This window comes from Oncorhynchus clarkii, chromosome 13 (assembly GCF_045791955.1).
Source record: "Oncorhynchus clarkii lewisi isolate Uvic-CL-2024 chromosome 13, UVic_Ocla_1.0, whole genome shotgun sequence".
NCBI lineage: Eukaryota > Metazoa > Chordata > Actinopteri > Salmoniformes > Salmonidae > Oncorhynchus > Oncorhynchus clarkii.
The window spans coordinates 57,149,553-57,164,857 of record NC_092159.1 but is presented as its reverse complement, the minus strand read 5'-3'; the positions used below and the strand labels follow the sequence as shown (position 1 = coordinate 57,164,857).

The window sequence follows — 15,305 nt, the reverse complement described above, 5'->3', positions numbered from 1 at the left end:
TCTTGATGAACATTTTAAAATTATTACTCTTGTCATCCCAAGAACTGGTAGGTCTACTTTACTGACTCATAACAACAATTGGCCACTTAACGGGCGCATACCAGGAAAAACTATGAGTTTGAAAGATAATTAATAATAATTGTTTGTTTTCAGAAACGGATACTGTTTTAGCCTAAACAGCTCAGTATTGCTCCACTTTCCAGATATCCGGTGGATTTATTTGAAAGGGCAGCGGGCGCTTTCCATGGTGCTGAATGGCTGTTAAAACGCAGTGTTCCTTTGAAAGTGTTTCAGAATTCCTACAAGCAGCCCGCGAAATGTTGTCCAGCAGCGCTCAAAACTTCGCTTATCCTCTCGCTCACCGCACACGCTCAAAATGTGGAGTTTGTTAGTGCGTTGCTTGAGACCCCGGCTGCCTGTGGCTATTGGAAAAGGCTGCTAAAATCCCAGTCTCATCATTGGCAATGCAAAAGCAGGAGGGGCCGGAACAAGGACAAGAGCGCAGTTCACCTGTGTTTCAGGAGGTAGCCTAGCAGTGTGGTTTCTGCTCTACAGAGAGAAGACGCAATTCGAACCGTTCACTCGTTGTATCGTGACATGAGAAAAGTGTCGCTAGCCATGATTTCAACGTGCAGGTGAAACCGGAGAATATGTTTTTTATTTCAGTCCCACTGCACAACTTCTAAAACAAAAAACAATAATTAATCTTGTTTATCGTCTGCGAGCGCTCAAATATTTCGCGCCACTCTCTCAGACGTCACACTTTCTCAAAAACTATAAACTGTTTGGAGTGAAAACAATGTCCCGCAAAAAGGCGGGTAAGGGCAAAAACGCCAACAGCAGCCCGACGACAGGCATCCCCACCGGAAACCAGAAAGGGGAAACTGGGAAGAGCACCGCAGGGACGGGGAGCGTGGTGCAGGCGAATGGTATGGTTCATCCGAGCAGACCCTCACTCAGCAACAGCAGCGAGTTTTATGACATCGCATTCAAGGTAAATGCACCTGAGCATCATGCTATGATAGCCATTATTTGTAAACAATAACATTAGGTAACTTTATTATTTTATCTCAGTAAATTGCTAGTTTGTTAGGCTATTATTATTCAACAACATACATACATACATACATACATACATACATACATACATACAGTGGGGCAAAAAAGTATTTAGTCAGCCACCAATTGTGCAAGTTCTCCCACTTAAAAAGATGAATACTTATTTTCCACCATAATTTGCAAATAAATTCAATAAAATCCTACAATGTGATTTTCTGTATTTTGTTTTCTCATTTTGTCTGTCATAGTTGAAGTGTACCTATGATGAAAATTATAGGCCTCTCTCATCTTTTTAAGTGGGAGAACTTGCACAATTGGTGGCTGACTAAATACTTTTTTGCCCCACTGTATATTAGTGGCTACCGATGACCGGTTGATGGGCTACACATGACAGGTTGATGGGCTACACATGACAGGTTGATGGGCTACACATGACAGGTTGATGGGCTACACATGACAGGTTGATGGGCTACACATGACAGGTTGATGGGCTACACATGGCAGGTTGATGGGCTACACATGGCAGGTTGATGGGCTACACATGACAGGTTGATGGGCTACACATGGCAGGTTGATGGGCTACACATGACAGGTTGATGGGCTACACATGACAGGTTGATGGGCTACACATGGCAGGTTGATGGGCTACACATGACAGGTTGATGGGCTACACATGACAGGTTGATGGGCTACACATGGCAGGTTGATGGGCTACACATGGCAGGTTGATGGGCTACACATGACAGGTTGATGGGCTACACATGGCAGGTTGATGGGCTACACGTGACAGGTTGATGGGCTACACGTGACAGGTTGATGGGCTACACATGGCAGGTTGATGGGCTACAGATAATAAATGTAATGTGTGAATGTGCATCAAGCAAGTAGGCCAAGACCTAGGTTATCCTACATGTTTGAAAGGACTAATGGGATGTAAACATTATGTTGTGTATAACTTTAATCACCACAGTGACCTTTTGTGTTCACCTTGTCAAGCCTGGGGTGTTTTACAAGACCACAAAACACTCATTCATCAAACTGAGCTATTGCCTCTGCCACAGCTGTGTCACTAAAGACAATCAATAGCACCTCAGCAACCATTGAAGGTCACATATGGGACCAAGAGCCAACACATCTCATAATGTATTCTCTATTTGGCAGTTTTCTGTGTACTAGTGAAGCCGTGTCGTCTTAAGGCTAATCAACAGGTTGTGATGGCTGTCAATTCATCCTGCCACTGCTTCAAAGTTCTCTCTTCCTTACCTCATCTCTCTCTCTCTTCTCTCCTTTCTTATCCTTTTCCTCTCCTCTCTCGCCATTTCCCTAAAAATGGCGAGATGTGTTGCCAAACTGTCTTCCCTCTAGCTGTCCCTCCGGTGATGTGCCCGGTGATGTGCCCGTCTGTCTTTGAAGTGACTGATTATTAGGAAGAGCCAACTGATTAAACAAAGGAAAGCAGTGGTTATTAGGAAGAGCCAACATGGTTTCTTACCAATCCCCATCCTGTTGATGAGTCACTGTTAGTTAGGCTGTCTGAATGGTAGTCTATTTCTCTGATATACTCCTGTTGCTCCATTAAGAGTGAGGATATACTGAACCAAATATAAATGCAACATGTAAAGTGTTGGTCTCATGTTTCATGAGCTGAATTGAAAGATCCCTGTTAGTGAGCATTTCGCCTTTGCCAAGATAATCCGTCCGCCTGACTGTTGGCATACTGTGGCATATCAATAAACTGATTAAACAGCATGTTCATTACACAGGTGCACCTTGTGCTGGGGGCAATATTAGGTCAACTTTGTGAACAGTGTCCCATGGTGGGGTTATGGTATGGGCAGGCATAAACTACAGACAACAAGAACAATTGCATTTTATCCATGGCAATTTGAACGCACAGAGATACAGTGATGATCCTGAGGCTCATTGTTGTACCAGTCATCCGCCGCCATCACCTCATGTTTTAGCTTGATAATGCATGGCCCCATGTCAAATGAATCTGTACACAATTCCTGGAAGACTGAAATTGTCCCATTTCTTCCATGGCCTGCATACTCATCAGACATGTCACCCATTGAGCATGTTTGGGATGCCCTGGATCGATGTGTACGACAGCGTGTTTCAGTTCCTCCCAATATCCAGCAATTTCGCACAGCCATTGAAGAGGAGTGAAACAACATTCCACAATCAACAGCCTGATCAACTCTATGCAAAGGAGATGTGTTGTGCTGCACGAGGCAAATGGTGGTCACACCAGATACTGACTGGTTTTCTGATCCATGCCCCTACCTTATTTTGAAGGTAGCTTTGACCAACAGATGCATATCTGTATTCCCAGTCATGTGAAATCCATAGATAAAATCAAATTGATTTATATAGCCCTTCGTACATCAGCTGATATCTCAAAGTGCTGTACAGAAACCCAGCCTAAAACCCCAAACAGCAAGCAATGCAGGTGTAGAAGCACGTTGGCTAGGAAAAACTCCCTAGAAAGGCCAAAACCTAGGAAGAAACCTAGAGAGGAACCAGGCTATGAGGGGTGGCCAGTCCTCTTCTGGCTGTGCCGGGTGGGGATTATAACAGAACATGGCCAAGATGTTCAAATGTTCATAAATGACCAGCATGGTCAAATAATAATAATCACAGTAGTTGTCGAGGGTGCAGCAAGTCGGCACCTCAGGAGTAAATGTCAGTTGGCTTTTCATAGCCGATCATTAAGAGTATCTCTACCACTCCTGCTGTCTCTAGAGAGTTGAAAACAGCAAGTCTGGGACAGGTAGCACGTCCGGTGAACAGGTCAGGGAAACATAGCCGCAGGCAGAACAGTTGAAACTGGAGCAGCAGCACGGCCAGGTGGACTGAGGACAGCAAGGAATCATCATGCCAGGTAGTCCTGAGGCATGGTCCTAGGGCTCAGGTCCTCTGAGAGAGAGAGAAAGAAAGCGAGAAGGAGAGAATTAGAGAGCATACTTAAATTCACACAGGACACCGGATAAGACAGGAGAAGTACTCCAGATATAACAGACTGACCCTAGCCCCCCGACACATAAACTGCTGCAGCATAAATACTGGAGGCTGAGCCAGGAGGGGTCAGGAGACACTGTGGCCCAATTCGATTAGGGCCTAATGAAATGTATTTCAATTGACTGATTTCCTTATATGAACTGTAACTCATTAAAATCATTGAAATTGTTGCGTTTTAATATTTTTGTTCAGTTTTGAGAGAGCATGCTGACTGCAGGAATGTCCAACCGGCCTCGCAACCACACAACCCTTCTTTGTTTTAGTCAGTTAGAAATGTGTCAGCTCTTGAAAAGGATAGACCTAGAGCAACAACCCAACCCCTGGAGAGAGTTGCAGATTTACAAAATGTCATTCAATTTGGCACCCTTGAGACTATTACCCAGAAATACTCGCACAGTGGAGCTCATTTGTAGCATTTCATACATTGCTCACCTCAGTTGAGCTCACAAGCATTATGCCAACTGGAGGCTGTTCATTTCATCATTCAAGCCCAAAAACAAGAGCCTTAAAGGATCACTTCACTTAAACTATATTTAGATATTTAGTTCATTATTCCACTGTTAATACATTCCCAAAACAATGTGCATGTCACAAGATAGTTTTTGCTCTGTACTGAAAGTGCTCTATGATGAAGATGCATTCAGTTTTTGAGTGAAATATCAGTTGAAACAACGGCTAAAACCAGTGTGGGGGAAAAAACTCCTAACACCAATGTTCTTCCTTCGAGTCACTGACTCAAACATCAGAGAGAAGTTGAGTTTGCTGTGTGCTGAGGGAAACTCTGCTCATAGACACTGAGAGCGAAACCACAGCGTTTTCCAGTCAGTTTACTGGGCCAGGAATGAGATGTAGCCTGCACCCTACAAAAGGGTTTGATTTGCGGTGCGCCACTGGATCCGCTGTGTGCGGGGGCTGGCGGCCTGCGAGAGCCTGGTTTATTACAGCTGATCTGTGCTGAGGCAGCTGCCATATGTCACTCACCGTACACTCTGTAGAGCAGCGCATAGTCTGGGAGATGATTAACAGAGGAAAAACAGGGTACTTCACTTCCTGCTCTATTCACTCTGCCTGGGTCTGTTTAAAATACTGCTGTTTTAAGAGGGAGACAGAGAGTAAAAGACAGGAGAGGATGAAAGAACAGAGGAGGAGATGAGAGGGGAAGAGAGAAGAGGGGTAGATAAGGATAAGAGAGGATGGAAGAACAGAGGAGATGAGAGGGGAAGAGAGAAGAGGGGTAGATAAGGATAAGAGAGGATGTGGGAACAGGAGAGAAGATTAGAGGAATGAAGATGCCACTGAGATTTTATCAACCTGACCTGACCTGGCTATATCTCTACTGCATCTCTACTGATTACACTAAACACATCAACTCTATAATGTCATTAGGCCCCAGAAAGAGGGGAATGTGTGCAGCAGGACACTCACTCACACGCACAGGCACATAATTCAGTATTGCTATCCGACCAAAATTAAGAGCAGAACCAAATTTCCAGATGCCCAGTCACACTCATCTCTACTGGCCAAACACCAACATGTCGAGGGCGCTTTAATCCATTTATCATAAGGTTTAATGAGAATCTAATAATAATGCTGAACAAAACAAATGACCAGATGTGCAATAATGTCTAGGTGACTTCCTTATGGCCACTTGTGTTCCTGATGTTTACCTGTATTAAGAGACTGACCCAATGTCACATAAGTGTATGGAGTTATAATGGTTGGCTAGAGGTCTGATATATATATCTCCTGTAGTGAACATAGCCATTGTGTACAGCAGTGATTCTTGGATTCTTCGGCTGGAACAAAGCATCTGTAAAAACTCGGCTGGAACAAAGCGTCTGTAAAAACTCGGCTGGAACAAAGCGTCTGTAAAAACTTGGCTGGAACAAAGCGTCTGTAAAAACTCGGCTGGAACAAAGCGTCTGTAAAAACTTGGCTGGAACAAAGCGTCTGTAAAAACTCGGCTGGAACAAAGCGTCTGTAAAAACTCGGCTGGAACAAAGCGTCTGTAAAAACTCGGCTGGAACAACTCGGCTGGAACAACTCGGCTGGAACAAAGCGTTTGCAAAAACTCGGCTGGAACAAAGCGTCTGTAAAAACTCGGCTGGAACAACTCGGCTGGAACAACTCGGCTGGAACAAAGCATCTGTAAAAACTCGGCTGGAACAAAGCGTCTGTAAAAACTCGACTGGAACAAAGCGGCTGTAAAAACTCGACTGGAACAAAGCGTCTGGAACAACTCGACTGGAACAAAGCGGCTGTAAAAACTCGACTGGAACAAAGCGGCTGTAAAAACTCGACTGGAACAAAGCGTCTGGAACAACTCGACTGGAACAAAGCGTCTGGAACAACTCGACTGGAACAACGCGGCTGTAAAAACTCGACTGGAACAAAGCGTCTGGAACAACTCGACTGGAACAAAGCGGCTCTAAAAACTCGACTGGAACAAAGCGGCTGTAAAAACTTGACTGGAACAAAGCGGCTGTAAAAACTCGACTGGAACAAAGCGGCTGTAAAAACTCGACTGGAACAAAGCGTCTGTAAAAACTCGGCTGGAACAAAGCGTCTGGAACAACTCGGCTGGAACAAAGCGTCTGGAACAACTCGGCTGGAACAAAGCATCTGTAAAAACTCGGCTGGAACAACTCGGCTGGAACAACTCGGCTGGAACAAAGCGTCTGGAACAACTCGGCTGGAACAAAGCGTCTGGAACAACTCGGCTGGAACAAAGCATCTGTAAAAACTCGGCTGGAACAACTCGGCTGGAACAACTCGGCTGGAACAAAGCGTCTGGAACAACTCGGCTGGAACAAAGCGTCTGGAACAACTCGGCTGGAACAACTCGGCTGGAACAAAGCGTCTGGAACAACTCGGCTGGAACAAAGCGTCTGGAACAACTCGGCTGGAACAACTCGGCTGGAACAAAGCGTCTGGAACAACTCGGCTGGAACAAAGCGTCTGGAACAACTCGGCTGGAACAACGCGTCTGTAAAAACTCGACTGGAACAAAGCGTCTGTAAAAACTCGGCTGGAACAAAGCGTCTGGAACAACTCGGCTGGAACAAAGCGTCTGGAACAACTCGGCTGGAACAACGCGTCTGTAAAAACTCGACTGGAACAAAGCGTCTGGAACAACTCGGCTGGAACAAAGCGGCTGTAAAAACTCGACTGGAACAAAGCGTCTGGAACAACTCGACTGGAACAACGCGGCTGTAAAAACTTGACTGGAACAAAGCGTCTGTAAAAACTCGACTGGAACAAAGCGTCTGTAAAAACTCGGCTGGAACAAAGCGTCTGTAAAAACTTGGCTGGGACAACGCGGCTGGGACAACGCGGGTGGGACAACGCGGCTGGGACAACGCGGCTGGGACAACGCGGCTGGGACAACGCGGCTGGAACACACCAATATGTTGTGACCAGGGACGTTATGAGGGAGGAGATTGGGGGTTGTGCTGAAAGACTATTGAACTGGTTTGTCTCTCTGGGGAAGTGTGCTGGAACCTGTCATGTTCAGTTTGTCCTTGTTACATTGAGACAAAGGGAATGTTCACTTACTGTTTAACCTTCCTTTGTGCAGCTTTGTGGGATGTGTGTTAAAACCCCCTTTCATTCAGTTTGTCCCTCTTGCTGTGCTGTAGGTGATGCTGGTGGGAGACTCCGGGGTGGGGAAGACCTGTCTGCTGGTGCGCTTCAAAGACGGAGCCTTCCTGGCAGGAAGCTTCATCTCTACTGTGGGCATCGACTTCAGGGTGAGTGGGGATGGATAATACATGGACACACACACACGTTTCTATAAAAAGGGTAACATTCCATCAATGTCCTTCATACCTCATATTTGTATATAAAATGGGTCCATTCCTGGCTGAACTTTTGAATAGATTTTTTCCAGAACAGAGCTTTTCCTGTGTCTTTAAGCCCTGAGGCTGGAAGTGTTTCCTCTGTGGATACCAGTCTGTCTCTGGAAGACCTATCGATTCTTAAATTAGTTTGACATGCTTTCATTTAGGAACCGTCCCCTGCTGATTGGCATCTCCTCTCCTGTGCCAAATCCACGGCCCCCCATGGGCAGAGAGAAATACATCTAGGAATGAGTCTGGGTTCTGGAATTTAATTTCCAATGAGTCTGGGGGGAGGGAGGGGTTGTTTGCATTTGTGTCAGTGGAGGCTGCTGAGGGGAGGACGGCTGATAATAATGGCTGGAATGAAGCGATATGTTTGAAGTATTTGATACCATTCCACCTATACTGTTCCAGCCATTACCAAGCCCGTCCTCCCCAATTAAGGTGCCACCAACCTCCTGTGGTGTGTATCTGTTGGCGTGTATGTGTGCCTGCATTTGTGCGTATGCGTGCACGTGTGTGTTGTTCCTGGTTGGTTTCTCCTTCATTGTATTTCTGTATTGCTTCTTGATGTAATGCTACTGCACTGCTTTTGTTCATCTCTTTTCAGTACGTTTAACTGCAGACCCTATAGACTCAAGGCTAGTGCAAGCTATAGCCCTTAAAGCCTTTCCTTTAGAGTGGTCACACACATGCTGTAGCATTATCTGACTAGCCACAGCGGCTCTGAACTCCTAACATAAAGGCTTACTGCCTGGTCTGCTCATGTCATATTGATTGGTTATTTAATTGTGTTGCTGCGCTGTGAGACCCTCGTGATTACGTTTTCACCCTCAAGGTTCTCCCTGGCTCTCCTCTGCATGGCCTCTTGGTAAACCGTTCCTCTACTGGATCTCATCCAGCTTGTAAAAGCTTTGTGATTCACACCATAAAACCTTCCCATTCAATCCTATTAAATCAAATGTATTTCATTGCCATTATATTTCAAATCCTTTGTCATTATTACCCTCAAGGTTCTCCCTGGCTCCCCTCTGCATGGCCTCTTGTTACAGTACAACAGTACCTCTACAGCAGGGAGCATCAACTAGATTCATCCAGCGTGTAAAACCTTTACGATTCACACCAAAGAAATTAAATGAATACAACTGATATTCAAGTAATTATATTTCTATGTTTCACTATTTCTTATAAAATGGTCACAGTTGTGGCTTTTGTTGATTCTCATACTGGATGAACCTAGATATAGCAGGCATAGAACTGTTTACCTTGCTGCGATTGGCTGAAAGGGCCGGGTCTGCATCCCAAATGCCACCCTATTCCCTACACAGTACACTGCTTTTGCCCATAGGGCTCTGGTTAAAGGTAGTGCTCTATGTAGGGTAGTGCTCTATGTAGGGTAGTGCTCTATGTAGGGTAGTGCTCTATGTAGGGTAGTGGTCTATGTAGGGTAGTGCTCTATGTAGGGTAGTGGTCTATGTAGGGTAGTGCTCTATGTAGGGTAGTGGTCTATGTAGGGTAGTGCTCTATGTAGGGTAGTGCTCTATGTAGGGTAGTGCTCTATGTAGGGTAGTGCTCTATGTAGGGTAGTGCTCTATGTAGGGTAGTGGTCTATGTAGGGTAGTGGTCTATGTAGGGTAGTGCTCTATGTAGGGTAGTGCTCTATGTAGGGTAGTGGTCTATGTAGGGTATCGGGTGCCATGTCGGACACAGACCAGGAGATTGCTCTGTGCTTGATTGCTCTGGCCTCTGGAGTGCCTGGATCATGACCCCGTAAATGATTTCTCAGCCTCCCGTTAGCAGGTCATGGTCAGCGGCTCTGAATGGGAGGTGTGTGTCTGGTCCCATAGTGTGTGTTTGTGGGCGTAAATGACTTTAGACTTCTGCTATTGAAATGTTTTCAGTTGAGCTCCCAGAGACCTGGTGAAATGGACATCTGATGCTTTCTTCATCTCACAGTTCAATGGCGTTCGTAGCAATTTGCATTGTGTATCCGATAGCTTTTTCAGGGAGGGATATGTATAATAAAAAACACCTCACAGACACATACACACGCAGACAAACAAACATGCACGCATGCATGCACACACACAAACACTAATCTGACATTTTGGTAAAACATACTGGTGGAAATACTTTCCTATGTAACAGTAACTTTTAAATAGACCAGGAAGACAGCTGTACATTGCACTAGTTCAACCACAACCACATACTGACCCAAATCTGTAGTGATAGGTTATGTTTCCATGACGACATCACATAATTGAGCGGTTATATAGAGGTCTACTGAGTGGCTCAGTTGTCTTATCTTACAGAAGACCTCAGCAACAAACTTCAGAGTGAAATAATCTGTTGTTCTTGAACTTTGTAAAGACTTAAGCTGTCATAGCTCCAGGATCTCTGGAAGTTCAACATCTCTGCGGTTTTGAAATGTCTTTGTTGAGTCACATCCTTGTACCTCCAGGAAGGGCAGGTGTAGAGAAATGTACCCAGGGACCCAGTATGTCGATGGGCATGGAGATTGTGGGCATCGTCCTGGGAGTCATAGGATTAATCACCACCATTGTAGTGTGTGCACTCCCCACCTGGATGGAGACAACCTTCACAGCAGCTAACTTTGTCACCACGGAGGAGGTCTGGGACGGCCTGTGGATGAGCTGTGTGAAAAGGAGCACGAGCCACATTCAGTGTGAGGTCTACGACTCCATGCCAAGCTCCGCATGGAGCTCCAACCTGCAGGCCACCAGAGCCATGACCATCATGGCTATTATCCTGGGGATTCTGGGAGTCATGGTCTCCATGGTTGGGCACAAGACCACCAACTACATTAAGTTGATCATTATATCAGGAATATTCTTCATCCTGGCCGGATTTCTCATCCTCATTCCTGTCTCCTGGAAGGCCAGGGCAATCCTCAGCAACTCCTCCAATGAGTTGACCGGAGAGAAGAGGGAACTGGGGGGAGCGCTCTACTTCGGCTGGGGGGCTGCAGCCTTTCTCCTGATTGGAGGGGCCATACTTAGCAGAACTCTGTATACAAGTGGAACAGAGGTCGCGGCCATCACCACGGGGGTCATAGGATGGATAATCTCCATGTTGACCTGGGCATGTGCTTTAGGAATGTTAGACCTTCTGCAGTACAGAAGGAAACTGATTTTATCCTTCTCCTCCTTCTCCTTTATGCTCGGGCTGATATTATTTTTAGGGCTGATATTTTTCCTCTACAGATCAAAGTGCACTAACTGCATCAAGAGGAATCCGTCTGAAGCCGAAGTGATTAACTTTATTGGACTATTGTTCATCATGGCTGGTTTAATCCAGCTGATCTTTACCTCCTTTGTTGCCTTCGACTTGACACAAAACTTGAACCCTGACAACTTCCTGCAGAGTAATGGCCTTGTGTTTTCAGCTGAACCCATTAGGTGGGCTGCTTCAATGCTTCTAATAGGAGGGACTATACTCTGCTGCTGCTGCTGCTTTAAAAAATAAAAGCCTGAGTTGATCATTGACTCTATTGGCCTAAACCGTATCTTACATGTTTGTGAATCTGAGAGCAGCAAATAGTTGTAAGCAATTAGATGATTGGTGATGGATACGCTTCATGGTCTGGACCCACACTGGACCCTGCAGGGTAAGATTGCCCACCAATTGTCAAAACACTTGAAAGGTAGATGTAAGCATGTTGTATAGGGCTGACTGAGGTGGAATGTTTTATAGGTGGTGGAACTGACACCAATATCAATTGTTTTTCCATTATTATGAATAATAAATGCTGTTATTATTCAACTCCTGTGCTGTCTCCTGACTTCATTGTTCATTGGGTGGAACTGTGTTCTTCCTCATAGCTCGGGTTGTTTCTGGACAGGGATAACATGTCTCATCAAGGTGTAGCTGTAGACACTGGGGGTTTTAGTTGATCACGCAGATGTATATTGAACTAGTTGTTCAGCTATGTGGGTATCAACAACGCACACTCTCTCTCTCTCTCTCTCTGTATCACCCTCTCCCCATTCTATATTTTCCTTTTTTGTCTTTCCTACCTCCCTGACTCTCCCTTTATCCCTTCATTATGTAACTGTTGCCTCTCCAGTGTCAGGGCTGGGTTCATGTCCAGGATGGTGCAACTCAATATTAGGAAGGTGTTCCTAATGTTTGGTATACTCTGTGTTCTGCCTCTTTAAGAGCAGAATGTTGATTAATGTCCAACATGCATTTAAATGTTGGTAGATTTTTGTTGTGGTTATGTAAGCTTGTTTCAGCTCCTATTTTCTAATGGTTTAGGAACAGGCATACGCTCCCAGGAGTGTTTTGGTTTGCTTACATAAGAGAGGGATACTGATTGATGCAGTTAATTAATTGTGTTTTTATTTATTTATTTTATTCATTAATTTCTTATATAATCTGCATACTCTGTTTATTAAGAGGAACATACACAAATCTGTTATTGACGAGAAAGAGAGAGGCAGTGGCTGCTGCAGCTGCCTGGCACATTTTCAATAGGAAAGACAACATTTCAATGATTGTCGTTCGTATAATTAATTTTCCTTTATGAAATAGGTTATCAAACTACTCATGTGACAGCGAATGAAAAGATGAAGAGTGAGGGAGTGAGGGGGGTGGGCTCTTCTACTCCATATTTAGTCTCAACTGTGGTTGCTGGGCAATGTTTTTGCAGCGAGGTTAGAACTGGTTTCTGGTTTCAAGCCCTTGTTATTACGAATAATGCTAGATGCATAATGTGTCCAGATTTGACCTGATTCTAGGCACTTTATGATGCGTCTCCAATTTCCACATGGTTTATGTGTGTGTGTTTTTGCATTTGTGCAAGCGAAAGTGCAATATTCCAATGTGAGAAATTGGAGGAAGCTAAGTCATTGTGTATGCATCTGAGGCTCACTCACTCACTCACTCACTCACTCACTCACTCACTCACTCAGAGTTCGGTTAGTCTGTTGTCTCACCAAAGCACGTCAATCAATCACTTTATGGACAGACTTGGTCCAGATGTGAACAATATGTATTAGACTGTCATACGCTCCAGTCAGGCTCATCAACTCTGTTACCAACAGATACAAGCGATCAACGTTTCAACCTATCAATGTGCTGCACACACACACACACACACACTCACACACTGTTCTCCTCACATTGTGATTGTTCTCATCCATCATTGTCTGAGAGTTGAAACATAGTCACTTTAGTTATTCTCCAGATTGTCCTTTGGATATTTATATATCTCATTGCTGAGAATAATATGTGTGAGGAGGAGTGGAAGACGGTGTCACTGTTGTTGACTCCCCAAAGATACCGGTTGGGGAAATGGAATCATACAGTATCTCATCAACAGCAGTAAATCCCATGGCAACTCATTACAGCAGAGAGAAACTATACCGTCTTGCCGAATTTGATCAATTTGGCTTGGTCTAACTGGTATTTGTTCAGTGCAAACCAGGATAGAAATAGCATGTTTTATTTGACTTTAGAAGCATTTGATTTAGTTTGTCTGGTATAATGGAACCAATAAAACAGTCCTATCAGGTAAGCTAAATCAAGCGCACCTAAAATATTTCAAAGAAAACAACTAATGTAAAATGTTCAACCCAGGTCTGCACTCAGTGCACCGAATACTATCAACATTAGCATTTACCCTTACATGTCTTCAACTTGAGCGAGAGGAGTTGATCATTCCCATAACAACCAGTATTCCCATGACAACCATAATGGGTGAAGGAAATGTCCCCATTGGATGCCAACCAACAGCGGTGGGTGCGTACGTCCTCTTAAAAGGCATTGAGGGAAAGGAAGGATGACAGCATGAAAAGACACAAGGGAGAGGTGGAGAGCAGATTGTATAGAGCAATATCCTGTTTCTCTCCTCTTCTCCTTCTCCCCTCTTCTTCTCTTTCCAAGCCAAATAACAACCTCTTCTGATGGGCTCTATGTTTATTACTGATTTGTTGTTGAGCATCAGAAAGACTCTCGCTCTCCCTCCCTACCTCCCCATTTCTTTGTATAATCTACCTCACCTCTTCTCCTGTGTAGAAGTAATCTCTCTCAATCCTACTGCTCTCACTCAAACGTACAAACGCTAGTCGGATCCTGTAGGGGGAAAAAAGTCAGCTTCTAACTGCATAAATCTGTCTTTCCCTCCCTGAGTGACATCTCCTGGCATTATACAGCCATGTCCCAAATAACACCCTGTTCCCTATTCAGTGCATTACCTTTCACCGGGGCCCATAGGGACACAGCCTAGATTTATGCCTTTCGGGACGGGACGAGACAAATGTTCTGTTTCATCATGTATAAAGTCGGTTGGTTAAAAGGTATCAGTGGAATTGATGGAAGCTCATGTGGATCTGAGATCAAAGCTGGGTTTCTGGGCCCGTATCCAGAGAAAGCGTGCTGATCTAGGAACAGATCCCCTCCTGTCCTTGTAATCATATTCATTATGACCTAAAAGGCTAAACTGGTCCTAGAACAGCGCTCCTATTCTGAGACAACCCTGGTGGTGTTTCTTGTTATGCATCCCTATAGGCGTTTTGATAGTCTTCACAGAGACCAGTGTTGTTAGTGGCGGTCCACAAGAAACGTTCCCAATCACAAAGTCCCCTTGATTATACTATTGATAGCTCTGTCCTTGTTCTCATTCAGGTCCTGCTGGGTATGTCAGGCGCTTGACCTCTCTTGTCCTTAGACTGTCACCATATGTCTCTTCAACTGTTGTCATGTCCAGTGTCTCTCCTTGGTTGAGTGCATGAATGTCTTTCTATTGACAGCTGTTGTATTTATGTACACCTGTGTGTGAGAGAGTGAGCGAGCGTCTGTCTGCATGTGTGTTCATCACCATCTCTGATTAGAGTGCAAGGCCACTGTTGACCTCGGTGGCTGTCATCCCTTCCCCTGATCCCAGCCTTTCTGAGCTTGTGTGTAATAGTTCAGTCTATATCGACATGCGTGGCATTTCTAATGATCTGTGGTCTGTCTGTGGTGACAGGTCATACATTTACATGTTAGTCATTTAGCAAATCTCCTTCCGTGGCCTCCAACTGCTCTTAAATGCAAGTAAAACTAAATGCATGCTCTTCAACCGATCCCTGCCCGCCCGTCTAGCATCACTACTCTGGACAGTTCTGACTTACAATGTGTGGACAACTACAAATACCTAGGTGTCTGGTTAGAATGTAAACTCTCCTTCCAGACTCACATTAAGGATCTCTAATCCAAAATTAAATCTAAAATCGGCTTCCCATTTCACAAAAAAGCATCCTTCACTCATGCCGCCAAACATAACCTCGTAAAACTGACTAATCTACCGATCCTTGACTTCGGCGACATCATTTACAAAATAGCCTCTAACACTACTCAGCAAATTGTATGCAGTCTATCACA

The 15,305-nt window shown here is 44.8% G+C and overlaps 2 protein-coding genes across 2 annotated transcripts in view; both read left to right on the top strand.

The window, feature by feature from the left end:
* The first annotated feature begins 799 nt into the window (after positions 1-799).
* Positions 800-15,305, top strand: part of LOC139423600 (ras-related protein Rab-26-like) — a 62,912-nt gene continuing 48,406 nt past the window's right edge. The window contains exons 1-2 of the mRNA XM_071175185.1: positions 800-994; positions 7,719-7,829. Of these exons, the coding sequence (XP_071031286.1) occupies positions 800-994; positions 7,719-7,829 (306 nt within the window). The remainder of the gene's footprint in view (positions 995-7,718; positions 7,830-15,305) is intronic.
* Positions 10,419-14,594, top strand: LOC139424166 (claudin-4-like). The gene is made up of 2 exons (XM_071175848.1): positions 10,419-11,021; positions 14,568-14,594. Exons 1-2 carry the CDS (start codon positions 10,419-10,421, stop codon positions 14,592-14,594), a joined length of 630 nt encoding a protein of 209 aa, XP_071031949.1.

Coding starts and splice junctions, on each gene's coding strand:
- LOC139424166 (XM_071175848.1), top strand. CDS start 10,419: ATGTCGATGGGCATGGAGATTGTGGGCATCGTCCTGGGAGTCATAGGA. Junction 11,022..14,567: donor TAATCTCCATGTTGACCTGG/GCATGTGCTTTA, acceptor GTTCTCATTCAG/GTCCTGCTGGGTATGTCAGG.